Source organism: Mustela lutreola, chromosome 11 (assembly GCF_030435805.1).
Source record: "Mustela lutreola isolate mMusLut2 chromosome 11, mMusLut2.pri, whole genome shotgun sequence".
Lineage (NCBI taxonomy): Eukaryota > Metazoa > Chordata > Mammalia > Carnivora > Mustelidae > Mustela > Mustela lutreola.
Genome location: NC_081300.1, coordinates 95,656,015 through 95,674,335, shown reverse-complemented (window position 1 = coordinate 95,674,335; position 18,321 = coordinate 95,656,015). Strand labels below are relative to the sequence as shown.

At 55.2% G+C, this 18,321-nt stretch overlaps 1 protein-coding gene across 4 annotated transcripts in view; it reads right to left on the bottom strand.

Moving 5' to 3' along the window:
• Positions 1-284: 284 nt before the first annotated feature.
• MLXIP (MLX interacting protein) overlaps positions 285-18,321 on the bottom strand; it is a 59,762-nt gene continuing 41,725 nt past the window's right edge. For 2 of the 4 annotated variants that reach the window (XM_059140873.1, XM_059140875.1), the window contains 16 exons: positions 17,213-17,319; positions 16,412-16,497; positions 14,956-15,045; positions 14,327-14,368; positions 13,822-13,993; positions 13,074-13,163; positions 12,409-12,500; positions 10,808-11,459; positions 10,262-10,383; positions 9,987-10,140; positions 8,449-8,573; positions 7,851-7,952; positions 7,622-7,749; positions 7,238-7,361; positions 5,551-5,680; positions 285-4,963 (listed from right to left, as the gene is read on the bottom strand). In XM_059140873.1, the coding sequence (XP_058996856.1) occupies positions 4,842-4,963; positions 5,551-5,680; positions 7,238-7,361; positions 7,622-7,749; positions 7,851-7,952; positions 8,449-8,573; positions 9,987-10,140; positions 10,262-10,383; positions 10,808-11,459; positions 12,409-12,500; positions 13,074-13,163; positions 13,822-13,993; positions 14,327-14,368; positions 14,956-15,045; positions 16,412-16,497; positions 17,213-17,319 (2,338 nt within the window). In that variant the 3' untranslated portion in view covers positions 285-4,841. The remainder of the gene's footprint in view (positions 4,964-5,550; positions 5,681-7,237; positions 7,362-7,621; positions 7,750-7,850; positions 7,953-8,448; positions 8,574-9,986; positions 10,141-10,261; positions 10,384-10,807; positions 11,460-12,408; positions 12,501-13,073; positions 13,164-13,821; positions 13,994-14,326; positions 14,369-14,955; positions 15,046-16,411; positions 16,498-17,212; positions 17,320-18,321) is intronic. The other 2 variants (XR_009346155.1, XM_059140874.1) reach the window with 2 other exon arrangements.

Here is an 18,321-nt window from a genome sequence, read left to right as displayed (position 1 = left end):
CCACTGAACTGCAGCCACCCGGGAAAGGCCTGGCGCACCAGGCCCTGGTGAATTCACAGCGAGCATCAGTAATGTGGGGCTTTTGTCATGGGTTCTTCCAGCAGCCTCTCTTCAGGACCCCCTGCTCACCTGGGGCCTCTCTCCTCACCGACCTGCTCCCCCCCACTCCACCACCTTCAAGGTTAGACCGAGTAAGCCAGTCTGAGCGTCACCGTGTTCGGATCTCCCAGTATCCTCATTTCCACAGCCTGACAGGGAGCATTTAAGAAAAACCATCACAGGCATTTCAAAAAAATACAGCTTTTTATTGTTTTGGATGCAAATATAGTTTTAAAACTGCATTGTAGTGTTGAATACAGCTGGTGGAAACGTGCTTCTCGACCGCAGAGCATGGAGGATGGTGTCTGGATGGCGTAGCCTGAGGGAGCCTCCGAGGGACTAGGCTCTCCTCGATTGTGCTGTTCGGACCACGAGGGGAGACCGTCTCCTAGCGGAGCCCTGACACAATCACCGAAGCTCACAACAGAAAATAGGAACCATTTACACAATGAACTGGAAGCAGGAAAAGGAAGAGAATGTGGTGGCTCAGCCGTGATGTTCCAAAATAAGTAGATGAACAAAGTCTCCTTCCCTGGGCCTCCTGAGAAGACTCTGCAGAGAAACAGCAGGGCGCTGTGGCGTTGTCGGGGAGAGAGGCTGCCTTCAAGCTGCCCCGTGAGAAACACGATCTGGGAACTGTGTCTCCCCGGGCTGAGCCCATCAGACTCTTCAACTGCAGGACAAACTCTACGGAAATGGATCTGCTTCTCCCAAACCCTCCACAGTCTCAAGCCTTGGGAGGGGCACACCTCTGTTCAGAAACCCAGAAGAGAATTCTTCAAATTAGTGATGCCCAGGGTTGACCGTGAAACCAAAAGTTTGACTGGGAAACAGAGGTGAATTCTGCTACATAATTGGAAAGGAATTTCGCAAAAATAAAATTCCATTAAGTGCACACACACAGGTGGGCTTGCGCAAGCACGTGCACGTGCGTACACACACACACACACACACACACACCCAACACTCAACATGAAAATTCCCTTTTCTTTCTCAAAGGCTGATTTTCACAAACCCCAACAAGGAAACAGCCCCCTGCCTGATGAGCCAAGCAAAGCCAACTCCTCAGAAGGGAATGAAAATGGGGCAGTTGTTGGAGGTACACAGTAGGCCGGAAGTCTTCTCCCTGCTCCTGCAGCCTCTCGGATCCAGGAGGGTCAAGGCCACGGAGACTACTGAATGTTACAAATAGGTGTTGAGCTTCCAAGCTAACCCTCTTCTCCCCCTGTCCACGTTCAGACGTGGTGAGGACCCATTCGCGGTATCGGGGCACTGAGGCGTCGACCCCGGCCCGTGGCTGCCGTGTCGCTCACACCAGGGTATCCCAGCTCTCTCTCCCCCAGTGAGATCACAACCGAGGGAACACTTGGCAAAGCTGAGTTCCCATGAGCGGTGGGTGGGTTATCACTGCCAAAGTGCATAATCGGAGACGGGTGGTCTCCAGGGAAAGGCAACTTTACACCAGAGAGAGAGCGGGCCAGCCTGTCCACGGCATGGGGGGGTCTTGGGCATGGGGCAGAGGGCCCTGAGGACAGCCCGGAACCACGCTGACCAACCGGTGCTTCAGCTAGACTGACAGCTTGTAATCCTAGAACAACGAACCTGCTCCTCCTCCCTCTCTGGTCACTTGTGACCACACCCCCTCACCTGGGGCGACACAAAGGGGGTTGGCACCACCCTGGGGGGCCATGCTTGCTCAGAGTCCAAGTTTCTATTTCTATAGCCAGAGCAGGAAAACCTTCAGGCCCAACCATCAGGTCACAAGGGCAGGAAGCAGATGAAGCTGGGAGCCCAAGGACACATGGACAACCACGGACCACTCCTCCTCCTGCAGAGGCTCCAGGAACAGGGCGGTGCTGGGGGCTCCCTGCCCTCCAGCCCTTCCTCCTGACAAGAGCCAGTGATGCCCATTGGCACCTCATTAACTCTAACTTCTGATGCTGGAACTGCTGCTCTCATGTGAGAAAATCTGGCTGGACAGCAGCCAGGATGCATGGGCTGGGGCCCTCCTGGGGGAGGGGGTGACTGCTGCTGTGCAACTCGCCAGAGATGGGAGGGACGGGCCCACCAACTTTCAGAAAGCCCCATGGTGGCACCTGCCCTGTCCCTCTGTTTCCCACTCATCGTGAAAGAGCAGGCAGCAGTGTGACGGGAGTTGATGGCACAGAAAGATTTCATAGAAATGCTTTTCAAAGATTTATGTGCCAGGCAAGCTTTTTTTTTTTTTTTTTCCTTTTCAAACTGATCCTTTTTATTCTCCAAAGTGTCAGCATTTAAAAATTTCTTATGGGAGCAGGGGCAGGGGTGAAAACGAGTGTAAACAAAGCACAGCCCTGTGGTCAGCAGGTCCCGGAGGCCTCCGGCAGGGTGGTCTCGCTGTCCCTGCGCCCCCGCTGGGCCCCTCTTTCTGGCCAGATTCATCAAGCAAGATTCCAAAATAAATGATTCTGGGACATGAAACGATCACGTCTGTGGGAAGAGATACAGCTTTGCAGCCCTATAGCCAGGGTAACCGTGAGCACCAAGAGAAATGGATTTAAGTAAATGTCTCAAAACAAAAACACGCATCTAGTTAACAGTCTGCCAGGACACACACACGAACACACACACACCCTTCAAAGTCTCACGTGACCTAACAGCCTTAAATATTTAACAAAACAGAATCATGAACATTAATTCAGCAAAAGGAAGAGGAGAGGTAGGCCGAAGAAGCCAAGAGGCCAATTTTATATACCCATAGACTTAAAAAAAAAAAAAAAAAGACTCCCAGGGTGGGGAGAAGGTTACTAATTTAGGAGAGGTCTTGGTGGGCCAAGCATTATGGCCATCCGCACGGTTTACAAAGGCACAGGTACTGGGGAAGGATGGCACTCATGACCCCCCACAAGCCCTTACAGCTAGGGACATCTCGTGTTTTGCCTTCTGACCCTAGTGAGTTCTTACCATGGTGGTCTTCCCCTTTTGAAGGGCGACTTCATGTTTATCCTGGGGTGAAGGAGAAGTTCTCTTACCACTTCCCAGTGGACAGTAAGGATCAGCCCAGCCTCGTCTTGTGCTCGCCCCTCAGGGGAGTGAACTGGGAGGCTTGTAAACACGGCTTCTGGAGAGGCTGAGGGGTGCCGCCAAGCTGCTCTTGTGCGGAGCTGAAGCACAGATGGGAGTGGGTGACGGGTCGGTGACCTGCAGCGAGACGGTAGCACAGCTGGCGGGCGGTAGAGGGAAGACACCCCTTCCATCCTCCATCAACTGAGGCAGGGAGGGATGGCTGCCCCCGAGCACCTTCAGCGGGCCTCCAGGAACCCGCGGGAGCCTCCGAGTAGATCCAAGCTGCAGGAGGTGGCCCTTGGTAGCCCCCACGGAGCCGACCCCAGGGTTTCCGGCCTGCCTGGCACTGCCCAGGCTCCATCTCTGGCAGGGAGGACAGAGGTTGAATGGAAAGCCCGCAGACCCTCTGAACTTCACAGCAGGATGTTTAAAAGCACATTCTTTCGACGAGGAGGTACCCCTGGCTGGGCTTCCTGAGAGTTAGAGAGAGCGCCCGCCGTCCATCTGCACCCCCTCTTGCAGACACGGCAAGAGGTTGGGCCTGGACACTCCAAGTGCAAGTCCCACGTTCAGAAGCAGCCTGTTGCCCTCAGCTATCCTTCTGCCTTGTTCAAACAGGAGTGTAATTCTTCGCCGTCTGATATGGGAGAGGCTAGAGAGCCCTGAGGCCAGCTGCCTCAGAGCGCTGCCCAGCAACATTCTGTTTCTTCCTCCAAACACAACATGGGACAGACTTTGGGTGTGGTGACATCTTTGGTCCGAGAACTGTTACGGTCTGGGACTCCTGGCTGAACAATCCAGACAAGATGATAGCCCGCTGGCGGCACCGTGGAGTCTGGCCTCTCGGATGCTACACCCTGAGGGCTGTGTGCGTCCCCCAAACGCTGCTGGCTCGTCCGAGGCTGCGGCTTGGAGGAAGGTGGAGAACAAGGGCCACGTGGTGAGGTGGTGCCCAGGGAGGCCCCGCCGGAGTCCCCGCCACGGTTCTCAAAACACTGCTGTGTGGCTGCCGCCTGCAGCGCCGCCCGAGGGGTTCCAGGCCGGAGCCGCGGCTTTGCACTGCTGTGCTCTCCTCGCCGCGTGTGCACCCACGTCCACTGCTTCCTTCCACGGGGCCTGGGGTTCCCTGGCGGCCCACACGGTGGGAGCAGCCTCCGTGTGCGAGCCTGAGCTGCTGTCCAAACCTACTTACAAAGCCAGAGTCTGAGAGAAGAGGAAGGGGCCTTCCACCTGCCCCCCCAGGAGAGTCAGAGCAGCTCAGGGAATCGCTCAGAGCCATCCAAGGGCCCAGGGCTGACAGGAGCCAGCATCCTACATCTGAGCACAGAGCCAAAGAGGAACCCTTGTGCTTCCTAGCTCCCGGGAGCAGGCCGTGACTGTCTGTCCCATCTACTCCCTGCTTAGGCCACCAGTAGGACAGGACACTGTCTGGGTTGCCTGAGCGCAGGGGAGGTCATGATGAGGTCGCTGAGTAAGAGTTCACAGCAAGGGGTTCCCAAAGACGAGCTATTGCTGTCGGCAGGACCCGAACCTGCTTCAGACCTGAGCGCAGCGTTCTGAGGGGCCCAGTGGGCCGGTGGAGCTGGAGGGGGGCCCTGAGCTCGGCGTCAGGAGAGGCCTGGGGGTGCAGCGTCCTCTCCGTGGGCAGGGAAGAGCCTCCGTGGCATCTTGTGCGGCCGCGTGCCCGCGAGGCACTGCTAAGACTCCCCCGGTGTCTTGCCGATTCTGGTGACAGCCTGTGCCGCCTGCTCCGGCAGCTGGGATGGGTCTGTCAGGACGGAGGTGGTGGTGCTCAGGTGCCGGAGGGTGCCCAGCACCGCTGCAAAGAAGGGGAAGATTAGGCCAGGGCCACCGGCACCCGCAGTCGCTTTAAGTCCCGCAGTGGACAGCACGCGTGGTCTCCCGCACAAACGTGTGTGGTCACTCTCATGCCACCGGAGGAGGAGGCACACTGAGCACCGCTGAGGGACCAAGGCCAGCAAAGCCTCTCTGCTCCAGGATAACAGTGAGCCCTGTCTCCTCTCCCGCAGACGAGCAGGGAATCCCAAGCTCCTCCTGTCTGTCCACCTCCATCCCCTCAGAATACGCGCGCAGCCTTGTCCGTGGTAAGAATTAAATCAGAAAAAACATACGTGAAAGCACCGGGGCCGGGGCCTGGTGAACAGCCAGGGCTCAGTAAGCATAAGAGACCCTGAGCACCCAGACGCACAGGGATGACAGGAAGCAAAGGAGTGGCATGGGGGGCCAGGCCCCTGTCCCGCAGCTGGCATCTCTGGCCGGGGCCTCCCACACAGCGTCACCTTGTGCCAATGCGGCTGCCCGTGGGCCGCCTAGATCTGCACTATCCTCACAGGCCCTCCTCCCCCCTGGACTATCCTCGAGGGTCCCGGCGAGCCCCGGACTCACTCGGCCTGAGGACGGGCAGGGAGCAGTGCTGGTCCAGCCAGGACAGCGCCGTCCGGTGCAGCTCCTCCAGGCTGCTGGTGGACACCATCCCCTTGAAGGACTCAAACAGCGGCTTGATGATGATACTGAACTGTACAGCATGTGGGTTAAAGAAAAGGTAAGCGAGGAGGAGGGCCAGCGAACATGTAACCAGGGGTGGGAGAATCAAGTCCAGCTACTGGCTGGCCCGTGACCAGCTTCCCCTGGGAGCGGCAAGTAACTGCTGACACTGGGTGAGGGAGTGTGATCCGGGGAGATGCACCCTCACATTCCCCTGAGATCTTTCCATCTAACTCAGCACCAGCTTAATGACCACAAGAGGCAGGGACAGAGATGTTTCCTCAGTGTGGGACACGTCCTAGCACTCCGGCATGAAAGCCAGCAGTCTGTGGATGACGGCAAGAATAGCAGAGGCGCAGGGCGCCTGGGTGGCTCCGTGGGTTAAGCCTCTCCTTCGGCTCAAGTCATGATCTCAGGGTCCTGGGATTGAGTCCCGCATCGGGCTCTCTGCTCAGCAGGGAGCCGGCTCCCCCCCACCCTCTGCCTGCCTCTCTGCCTACTTGTGATCTCTGTCTGTCAAATAAATGAATGAGATCTTAAAAGAAAAAAAGAAAAAGAACAGCAGGGGCGCACCGCAGACCGCAGGGTGGACCATGTTTCTCATGACGAACACACGTGCTGGCTCTCAGTCATGTTCTGTGTGGGTCTCCCAAACCATCCTGGGCAATCAACTCTGCAAAGGCATGCGGTCCATTTTCTCCCTGATCTGAACCACACTGGTGCCCCTGGTCCCCCAAGCTGAGGCTGACGATGAGGAACATGCCATTTTACCAAAGAGGCCCTGGCGCACCCCAGCTGCCACCTCACTCCACCAACGATAAGGGCCAGAGCCAGGCTGAGTAAGCCGGGCAGAGCAGAGGAAACAGAGATCGTGTGCGCTGTCGGCTCTGCTCCCAAACGGCCGTCTCCTCAGTCTGTCAGCAACAAGGTGAAGACACACAGCCAACCCACCATGCGTGCACATGAGGCACAGAGGTGACTGGAAGGGCACTGACAGGGTAGGAGCTGCCCCCCAGAGGGGCCCTGCTGACATCTGGAAGGCTGAGCACAGATAGGTCTTGGTCCCAGGGACGGACCCCTGCACGCTGGTGAATGTACCTCACAACAGCATCTAAGACCATGTGGCCCAAGCGAGACAACAGCCTGCAGGGAGCTGGTTTCAAATCCTGACTCTGCCACTTAGTCATTTATGAGCCCTAGTTTCCCATCTATGCCATTGGCAGTACTCGAGCCCGTTGTTGTTGCAAGGACCGAGACGGCCGCCAGGATGTGCGATTAGATCCCACCTCTTCCCTATGGGATGGCCTCAGCTGGTGGCTCTGGCACCTTGCAATAAAGCATCTTTATTTTCCAAGCAGGCAGAGAGCAGAGCTGGGCTGTTCAACCTCCCCAGCAAGCTCCAAGCCTGGACAGTCACCAATGACAGCCCCACTTCATAGCGTGTGCCAGGCCAGGCCCCTGTACAGCGCCTGTTGGGTGAACTCACGAAAACCATTTATATAGAATTTCTCGAAAGGAACGGTGGGTAGGGGCTGCTGTTTCAGTGCACAGAGTAGGGGTGGGAGAAGCAAAGAAAACACAAAGATACAATCCAGAACTTCCAATTCTGCAGGGTCCGGCTCTTCACATACTCATCAAACATGTCTTTCATGTGATCGAACTGGTGCCGGGTGACGGGGACTCCTGTGGCAGGGAGCAGCTGCTGGCAGGAGCTGGAACAACAGGAGGGATCAGAGGACGCTCAGAGCGGCTGGCAGTGAAGCTGGACCCTGGCGCTCCAAGTGGCAGGGCCAGCCGCTGCTGGCCACTGTGGGCCCAGGAGGAACGGCCCCAGGAGGAGGAGGACAAGAGCCCAAAGCATGACAACAGAGAGGCAGCTATGGGTGACAAGGCCACAAATGACCCTCCTGTTTCTGAGACATGCACGCGAGAGGATGAGGTACCAGCCCGGGCCCCACGCCCCCAGGCTCACATGATGGTGGCATTGAGCTCCTCGATCTCCTCCCGCAGCCGCCGGGCTTCCTCCTGCATCTGGCTCCGCTCCTGCTGTAGCTTGGTGATGTACTCCACGGTCTTCTGCAGCGTGATGGCGTGGCTGGTCTGGGAGAGGGGTGGCGGGGTCACAGCACAGCAGCCACCCTGCCTGTCCAGCCGGTGCCGAGGCCAATACAGGGGCTCCCCGCCCACCTGACACCACTCACCAGCTTGGAATTATTAGAGATCAAACTGTTGAGGGTGTCAAAGCCCATCTTGATGTTGAAGCGTCTTTTTTGCTCAGCTGAAATATGCTTCATCTGCCGGTTCTGTTGGAGAATCAGGCAGTGGCTGTGACACACGGTGCCCTGCAGGGCCGCTGCCCCTCCCTCCCACCTGCGACTCGGGGGCAACAGTGAGCAGGACAGGGTGCTAGAAAACCCCGCCTGCAGAACGGAGGCCTGGGCAGGGGCCATGACTGCTGCTGAGGAGCACTCCGCAGCCCCCCTCAGCCCACTCCTCGCTGACCCAGTTCTTACAGCCACCACCTCCCGCAAGCTACAGGGTTCGGGGCTGGTCCAGGGCTCAGGGCTGTCTAGCAGGTGGGGCAACGGGAGGAGCCGCCGACCTATCTCCAGATTAAGTAGCAAACATCCAGGTTCCTGATGGTACCTTAGCCTACTAGAACATCGGCCAGGTCTGTGCTGCTCCTTTCCTGTGAGTCCCTCGTAAGGGACACAGCAGCCCCAGCGGTCCCTTGATATTCTCCTTGCCCGTACCCCCATCCCTCCCAGGAAATCAAGACCCAAGAGAGACCTGTGATACCTTTAAAACAGCCACATTTTTGGGGTCTGCAGATTTCCCTGAGCAGTTGTTCTGGGGAGACTGGGGACTGGGGCTCTGCTCTGAAGCACATGGAGAGGCCTGCCCTGAGTTTGGGCCATCTCGACCTGAGAAGAACAGAGACTCCTCTTAGGACACGGCTGGCCACAGCAGTTGAAACAGTGCTCACCAAGGAAGGGAATCCCCGCAAGTCCCAAACCCGGAAACCCATCTGAAACCTCCCCCAGTGAACCCAGAGCAAAAACTGGAGAAATCCTTGCCAACCTCCCAAGATTAGGTGTGGACAAGGCCTGATGAAGGCTGGCTGGACGTGGGGTGGCAATACGGCCTGAGCTTGGCCAGCAATAGCTCTTGGGGCATGGAGAGTTCCGAGAGGAGGCCTGACTGCTAATCCAACCTATTAACAAGCCACCTGGAGGCCACTTGCAGTTTCCGCAGCCTCTGTGAGACTCTTACCCTGCGTGTCCAGTATACAAAACTGTTCATTCTTGTTCTTTCAACTCTACATATACATTTTCTTGTATTTTCAATCTTGTCCACTCCCATGCCAGCCGTGCCCCGGTCACTGGCAACTCTCAGGAGGCCCCTGGAGTCGCCTAGGGCTTCCCCGCCCGCTTGCCCAGAGAGCCTCTGCACACTCCTTTCTGCGGCGCTGACCACCTCCCTGCCTTGCTGCTCAGTTTCCCATCGTGGCTCCAGTGCCCCGTGTTCTGCGTCCAGGCAGTCAGGGTAATGCTAGGCTGCCTGAGCCCTGACCCCACCATACAGGCCTGACCTGTAACCAACCAGTTTTCGTCTTTAGCTGTCCAGGCTGGAGGCCGTTATTCATCCAGCCTCCCTGGACAAGTCCCTCTACGGTCTCATCTCTGTAGGCGGAGACCAGCCCTGCTCATCTCCCAGACTGTTCAGCATGGAGCTCCAGCAGTGGCCATGCCCAGCTTTTACTTGAGACAAGGCACCTTTGGTCTCCCTCCCTAGTGGGCAACTGAGAGGAGGAAGCCTAGGTTCTGGTTCTACCCCACCACCAGGGGCACAGCCTTGGGCGACTCCTTTATCCCGGGCTCCATGGCTCTTCACTGGGCACAATCAGTTCTCCCCCGAGCCTCCTGCTGATGGAAGACCCACGGTGTGGAAATGGGCTCAACAGATGTGAGGGGCTTGAAAACTAAGGGATGACCACATTGATGTGGAGACAAGCTTGGGTGGTTCCCATTTTCTGGAAAGCGTTGACAGTCTCAATCCATTTCTCAATCAGAACTGGCAGCTCTGAGCCAGGCCTTTCTGAAGGGGGTCAGAGTGGTGTTCCCCAAGTGCATCGGTCACCTGCCCTGCACACGCTTGCCCCTTTCCTGCTCCTGGGGTGAGCTGCCACTGGCTGAGCACTCCCCAGCGTGGGCCACCTCACTGCACAGTCCCGCCCCAACCCTGGGGAACCCCATGGGTGGTCTCCCTGACCCAGGTGCGGGCGTGCTCATTTCATTCACAAAGTCCCAACCGTTCAGACCGGAGCGCACACTCACTGGAACCCGTGGCCGGGACCTGCTCGCCCTTCACCAGGGCGTCTTGTACTGTGCTTGGAGAGAAGAGCCGAGAGACAGGTGCCGGCTGGCTGCTCGTGGTGTGGCCAAGGTCTGTCACCAGGATGCCACTGTGGAACTCCGTGACTCCAGGAGCCTGAGGTGACACAGGAGAGGGAGGTCACCTCCAACCACAGTCATGTCAGGTAAGAACCACCCAAAAGCAGGGCCATGTTGAGGTGATAAGGATAGGAAGGGTCTGCCTAGGGCCTCCTCACCCGGGCAATAGCAGCAGGCGTGAGGACCACATTGGACTGGGACACGGTAGAAGCCAACATCCCTTCTCTCTTCAGAGGGCCTGATGTCATAATCACCGCTTGTGGTTGTCCTGAAAAGGCAGCTGCCAGAACAAGAAGTGACAGTGAGGCCCGGAGTCGTGGGGGTCTGCTGAGCCCAGGCCTGTGGGGCCCCCAGGAGCAACACAGACCCCTCTCCTGCTGCTCAGATGTCACCTCTCTCACCACAGGCCACAGAGAGACAAAACCACTGGTTTTGTATCTGACATCTGTTTTGCAACTTCTCCTCCAAGAGGACAGATAACAGGCCCAGGAAAGAGACCACCTGGACGGTGCTTTTTCAAACTCGGTTGAGACTAACTTGGAAAGAACACCACAGAGTAGACAACAGACGAGATCACACACGTGGTAGACTGGAACACTTTCGTTTCACAAGTGTGTGTGTGTCACAAGTTTGCAAGCCTTGGAGACAAGGACATAGCCCCGGGGAGGGGAGATCAGACGTTGGCTTCCTTCCACCTGACTCACCTGGGGCGATGCAAGCATTCTTCAGTACCACGGACACAGACTCTGGTTTGGGAGCAGGCACTATTTTGGGGGGCTGCTTGGGCCTTCCCCCAGTCAGAGAGACAGGTTTGGGGTGCACAAATGTTAAACAGGGTTGGGGAGGCCCAGTGGTTGGAGGCCGGGTGACCGGAGGAAGCGCCAGGCCACAGGGGGACACCGAGGGCGTGGGTTGGTGGGTTGTGATGACAAGGCCCTGACTCTGGCTGAAGGTGGTGGCAGATGCATCATGCGTGAGGGTGGCAGAGGCCGTGTGTGTGATGACGGAGGGCGACTTGCTGGCGCCCGCAAACTTCGGCTGCAGGAAGGTAGGTGGAGCCGAGCGGCTCAAGGCAGGGGCAGGGGGCGGAGCTAAAGGCAGGGCAGGAGAAGCAGGCGCTGGGGCAGGGCCGGGAGATAGCAAGGGCATGGTGAACACGGGCAGGAAAGGCTGAGGGACATTCAGTGGCGGTGCAGGGGGACCGAAGTCTGTGGGCTGGATAAAGGGGTCTCCAGGCCGGGGAGCTCGTTCACAGCCCTCCCCATCCGTGGCATCCAGGGCGGTGGCTGTAGGAGGTGCTATGAGGCCATCAGGGAGGCTCACGGCGGGGAGAGCTGTGGTTGACAGGACGCTCTCCTAGGAAAGGAGGACAAACGCTGGATCACACAAGTCGCTGTCACTTCCTGGTACAACACACCACAAAGTCCAACAACGGATGCTGGGCACCCTGAGCAGAACTTTCCGACAGAGGGACAGGGCGATGGCTCCTGTTCCCATTTCTGCCAGTCTGGTGGGGAACGGAGCTGTGTCTCTCCAGGCGTCCACAGGGGTCTTGTTTCCATTAAGGACTAAATGATAATGCGGAGCTCAGACAAAGTGTCTGTCTGCGCACAGTTGGCTCTGGGCCTGGGAATATCTTGTTTCTAGAGTCCAGCAGGGGTCCCCCCAAAGTCCCGGCCATCTTCTGTTACAGAGCACAGGCAGCCTGGAGCACAGCTGCTCATGGGGTTCCCTCAGGACAGTTTCACGTATCAACTTCTAGAGGTCACCTCTTCCTAAAAGGGAAACGCTATAAGGAATCAATTGTCAAGATCTCAGTCTCTATAGAAGAAACTCTTCCCAGAGCCAGATGGAAGAAGATGGGGCCAGGTTTCTGTGTCTAACCGGATACGGGTACCAGCCTGAGAGCCCCTGCAGGCAAAGAGCCGTGCCTCAATGGGCTCTGCAGCCCCAGCAGCTGATAACCAGCCTGTGTTAATTGTTAAGTAGAAAGTAAAAGAGGAACCTCTTTTTACGGAGCTTCTGTTTATTAGCAATCCATGTTTTCCTTTGCTAATTCTTTCTTAACTGGTTAAACAGAGCTCACTGCACACCGGTTATGTGGAGCCTCAGGCAGGAGCCAATGTTTACAGATAGCTCCTACCTTTCGGAGATCTATGGCTGCTTTCAAGGAGGGCTAGAGTAACTTTTTCACACATCGTGTGTGTTTGTTCAGCACTAGAGCTAGCGAGCGGTAGCACTCTGCTTATGGCTGCGCAGTTACTCATTAGCCTCGCCCTGGCCACCTCGCCCCAGCTCCCTCTACCTGAGCAGGTGGACTGTTGGGATCTGGTGCAGGTGCTGAGACAGGAGCAGGCAGCATGGAACCAAAAATGGAGCGGCTGGAAGAGAAGAGGTCTGAAAGACAACATCAGGTGCTTTTAAGCTCTATGTGCCCATCATATCCTTGAATTAAGATCCAAATAAATCGGGCACTGAACCCTATCTACCCAGAGGAATGCCATGGCCAGAGGGCATTCCCCCGCTGAGGTAACTCTGCAGAAAGAGGCCCTCTGATTGGACCTGCTCATGCTGGCAACTAGTGTGGGGTCTGAAATACTCCCAGGCCGGGTGTTTGGCAGCTCTTATGAACCCAGTTCTAACTGCAGGACACTGCTGGGAGACGGCTGTGTTGCCAGTGCCCTCTGCTGCCTCTAGGGAGAACTGCTTACAGTCCTGGGCAAACCTGAGAATCTGAGTCCGCAGGAGAATGGTGATTCTTTTTAAGGGAGAACCCTGCTGCAGAAAAGCTTCCCAGACCTTGCAACTCCTACTAATATAAATATAAATATATATATTTCTGAAAAATTCTAAGTCTTCCCTCTTGCTCATTCTAACAGTTCCCTCTGTGAAAAGGAAACACCAGTGTGCTTTATCCTGGGCAAAGGGAGATCCAGGTGGCCATGCTCTCTTCCTGCCCCATGTCCTTACCCTGGAAGGGTTCGAAAGTGTCCATGAAATCCAGGTTGGGCTGCAGGGGAATCAGCCCCGGCTGGATCATGTCTGCATTTCCCAGATGTGCTGTAAGAATCAGAAAGGAGACAAAGGAATCATTCTGCCTTCTCAGACAATGTTGTGAAAACACATAAAAGGCCTGACTGGATCCTCCTGGCCCTGTTCAGATTCTTCCAAGGAGATATGCAGGCAGATGGCAGGAATTTCTACCTTCTTGTGGGTTTGTGGCTATTCTCCACCCTCAGATGGCAGGAAAGAAAGAAAGAAAGAGAATTTCTGTAAGAAAGATAAAGTGTCAGGGAACAGATACTGCTGGGATGCAGAGATCCCCAGTTCTAACTGGTAGGCTGTGGGCTCTTCCCTGAGGGGTTAACTGGATGCCTGACTTCGACCAGGCAAAAGGTCGTGCCCAGCAATGCTTCTGATTTTCTTCCCCCTCAGTCAAAGGCCCTGTCAGTTGGCCTAAGCACAAAACCTCTGCTGAGGGGACAGTGTCAGAAATGTGAAATTGATTCAGACTAAATCCCAGGCTTCTTGCAGGGGTACCATCGACCTGACAGCTGCCCAGGAAGGCCTATTTGCAGTCTTCACCCACTCAGTGCATGTGGCCCTCAGATGCCAGCAAAGTTGGCCAATCCTGCCCCGGAGGGCCAGGTTCCGGAAACGATGCCAGAGAAGGAAGCCAGCTGTTGAGTTCAGGGTCAAGGATCTAGAGATGGCTTACCTATTTCCCGGGGGTTGGGCCACGCCACCGGTTGGTGTGAGGAAAGTGTTGAGAAGAGGGTGTCACTGAATTCCGACATGAGCATGTCTGTGTCCAGCAGTGGGTCCTCCTCCATGGGGACTGGGGTCTTCCATCCATCCCCACGTTTGTGCCAATAAAGCATGTCATCATCCTACCGCCAACAGGGACAGGGGGAGGGAGGAAAAATCAGAGGGACACTAGTGACCTCAGAATTCCCAATCACATCATGTTACCCTATCGGAGAGAGCTGCAAGGGCTGCTGTAAAACATGAGGGGAGCGTGCAGAGCAGGAAGAAGTGGCCTGTTTCCTTAGCCTGCATGCCTTCCGTGCGAGAAGGGAGGTGGCCCCTCCTGGAGCTGCAGGGACAGTCTTTGTCCCCACAACCTCCTACTGCAGGCTCACTGTCGGGCCACCCACATCATTCCCGTTTCTTGTCAAAGGAGGGCTCTCGTGAGGGTCCTCATGGCCCCTAAGCTCACTCACCTGGGCCAGGCTGGAAAGGTCCTCATCCTTGTGCTGCTGTAGCTGTGGAGAAAAGGGGAGACAAGGTGGTCACCAGGGTCCTGGGAGGGGATGAGGCCCTCAGCCTCTCCTCAAGGAAGCATCTAGGGCTCATCTCCCTGAGAGGCACATGAGAGATCCTGCTCTCTGCCATTTCCAGGCCCCTGCTGGGCACAGAAGAGATACTCAACCAGTGTTTGTGGGGTAACTAACAGCCAGAGAAACTGAGACCACAGATAACTTGGCCAAAGCAGGCCCATCACTTGGGCTGGGCTAGAATGCTGGTTTCCCAGGGCCAGTGACGGAGTCACAGCCTTGGGGGCCAGTGTCAGAACATAGACTTAGATTCTCTCCCCCCTATGGGGCTTCCTGAACATGCTGTTCTGGGAGTCTAAGCCAGATACCCTTTTCTTTTTTTTTTTTTTTTTTTTTTTTATTTATTTATTTGACAGAGAGAAATCACAAGTAGGCAGAGAGGCAGGCAGAGAGGAGGAAGCAGGCTCCCTGCTGAGCAGAGAGCCCGATGCGGGACTCGATCTCAGGACCCTGAGATCATGACCTGAGCCAAAGGCAGCAGCTTAACCACTGAGCCACCCAGGCGCCCCAGATACCCTTTTCTTGAAGTAGGTTCTCCACTTGTGATATTCCCGGATCACTATCTCAATGCGGCTTTTCCAGTACTTCCCTTCTGTGGTGATGGCCTGTGAAGAGATGTGGGTCGGAATCAAAAGAGGGCAATCTAGGTTGATTGGCAGAACTTGACCTGAAAATAAAGGCTGGCAGTCAGCCCTGGGCAATCCAACTCAGAGAACCCTCCCACATGCACATAATTTCATTCACAAAGTGTCCCACCCCAAAGACGGGCTTTTATTTCATGACCTCAGATAATGAAGTGCGGCTTCGGGAGTACAGCTCCTAAGCGTCTGGACTGGCACGTGGGTCAGAGAGTGCTTGGGCCGGGAAGAGGGAAAGGGCGCTCCACCCAGGCACTGAAAAAGCCCTACAAAGAGCCACGGGTCGCACTACCTGCCCTTATCCAGGAGACTCTGCCACATTTTCAAAGGGTGAAAACAAATGGCGAATCACAGAAGTTTTAGATGGAAAGTGGCTTCTAAGAGCAGCTACTTCAAACTTTCCATCACACAGGGGAGCCCCTTCCACGATATGCCTGAAGAGCTCGGGTGTCAAAGAAGCTACGACCTCCTCAGAGAGCCCGCCTCACTTTCAGGCTCCTTTTTGTTTATGGCTGGAGTATATTAAAGCAAGTCCCACACATCATAAGGCCCATATAATTTCACCTAACAATACTTCATTATGTGTCCGACAGTAAAGAATCTTCACAGTGAACAATACAATATCATCACCAGACCCAACAAAATGATATTCCTTAATATTGTCCAATACCAGATCACATCCCACCACCAAAAGGGTCTTTCACTGGGTCTTTTACTTTCTAGTGGTTCCCCCTTTTATCCTAACAGTAAGACAGGCCAGGATAACATTAAAACAACACAGGAGGGTATAAAGGATGTCTGCCTCACTCTAATCACCCTCCCCAGAAGCAGCACCCAATAAAGGATTTCGGTGTATCCTTCTAGACTTTTCCTACACACACAATCACGCAGATACACGCTTTTTAAAAAAATTAACATAAAGTTACTAAAATACTGTTGTACAACTTTTTTTTTTCATTTACTATTTCTTCAGCATCTTTCCATCTCCACATAGAAAGATCTTGAGGTCATTCTTTAACTGTTAAGATAACTGCCTTGTAAGGAGCCCAGATCTCTCCCTTGACTTCGAGGGAAAGGCCAGTGTTAAGGGACTGTGGAGAGTAAGTCCCAGCGGGAGAACCCCTGAGTGCTCTGGGTCAGCCCAGCCTGAGAAGAGGGGAGCCTCTGTGGGCTGTCACAACATCAACATGGTTGCGGGGCGGCGCCGCCAGACCTTCTCCCCACACCACCCCGACTGCTGCAGAATCCAACCCCTGCTCCGGGCCCTGGGAGAGTCGCTTCCTCCTGATGAGGGCAGATCCTTTCCAGCTACTGATGGCCACGAGCCAAGTACCTCTGGCCTGCGATGCTCATCTACTTCAACAGAGCCATCTAGTGGAGTGACAAAGTGGCACACGGGATTCTTGCGCTTCTCCAAATCTAGGCAGAAAAAGGACGAAACATCATCACTATGACCAAGAACCCTGAAGGAGCCCTTGCCTCCTCTGTCCACATCCCCCTTAGAGTGGGACCCTCCAAAGTGTTCTTTCCTTCTCCTTCTCTTGAAAATGAGATTTCAGAGTATAAAGGAAAAGAATCTGTCAGTAACTCATGGGTAAGAACCCAAGGGTTCAGTACCCATGGGTCAGTAACCCAAGCATGCCCCAACCCAAAGATCATTGGATCTACTGGCATGAAGCCAGGTGGAGAATAAACATGGCCTGGGTCTGTATCTTCTTCCACCTGCTGCAAACAGGAACTACTCCCGGACTCGTCAAATGTCACCTCTGCTACAACATCCTTGACTCTCCTGGAGAGAACTAAGCCCTCCCGCCTCTGCCTTTACAACCTGGACCCAAGCGTCTAACCTAATAGTGAGCACATTATGCTGTGAGCACTGGGCTAACACATCTGTCTCCTGCAGATTATGGGCAGCTACACGACACAGACCACGTGACGGGCCCCCTGGGCCTGACACCTGAGAAGTATCTAGTTCATTAGGATTTGGCTTGGTTTTCCAAGAGAGGCTTCCCTTTGAGGCATCATGTTTGAAAAGTGGGCTCTGGGCACCACTGTGAACCTGGAGGTCCCATCCACCGCAAGGCCTCGGGGGCCGCCGCAGGCCCCTCCTGCCAAAAGCCCGGGTAGCACTCACATTGCATATACCACGCCCGCCAGATGGCATTATTGAGGCGGATCTTGTCTCTCCACTGGAGCTTCAGGCCCTTGAAATTCTTCCATTTGGGGGATACCAGCTTCCCACTGAAAGGTAAGACAAAGAAGGGAAACTTAGTGGTTCCTCTGAACATGAAATGAAATGGAGAAGTGCCACCCACTCACTCCACGCCTCAACATTCTGGATTAATCCATCACAAGAGATAGGCTAGGCTTGACAGAAGATACCAGTCACTTTGGGATTTCTTCAGTGATCAGCAGTAGGGAAAGGGGAGGTGGGAGTGGGGGTGGTGACGGTGTCAGTGCACAGAGAGGAAAGGACTGGCCACGCATTGGTAGGTGCTGGAATGGGGCGATGGCACACGGGCTCACTGTCTTAGTCTGCCGATGTTCACCTGTCTTTTAAATTTTCCATAATTAAAAGTTAGAAAATCTTTTGATTTTTCAATGTATCAGATCTTCATGTTGTACACCTTACCTCAGCTTATGCAATGCTGTAGGTCAATTACAACCCAATAAAGCAGGGGGTGGGAGGAAGAGAGAAAGAGATCCGCCAGCAAATAAGTAAAAGCCAAGCTCCTTTACCCTGGCCCACGTCCTCTGTCACCAGTCCCCAAAAGGCATTTACAATGCAGGCACACAAACCATCCCATTGGCCTTTGAGCCTGTGGGACCCTCTCCTGCCTCCAGTCCTGTGCACCCATGGTCCTCACTCCTCACGGGCCTCCTTCTGCCCCCCCTCCAACAGCATCTCCTCCGTGCTGGCACTGGCCTCCTCCAGGCTGCTGATGGACTCCTTCAGGGTTCCCGGAGGACCACTCAAATTCAAAGGTGGCACTCAGCCGCCCCCCACAGGGCAGTACCCACACCCACAGCTGCATGTAGTGCCCGGCAGCTCACCGAGGGGAGGACCTGTTAGGTGTCATCCCCCAAGTGCCTAGCACAGACCCCGGCACATAGCAGGATCTGGGAATAATTCTTCTCTGGATGAGCTATGGAGCCCTTGAACCCCAGCCACCCGCAGGCGAGTCACTCCCCAGTGGCAGGGGCTTCTCAGACAGTCTAGTTTGCCACGTGCTGTGTCAGAAG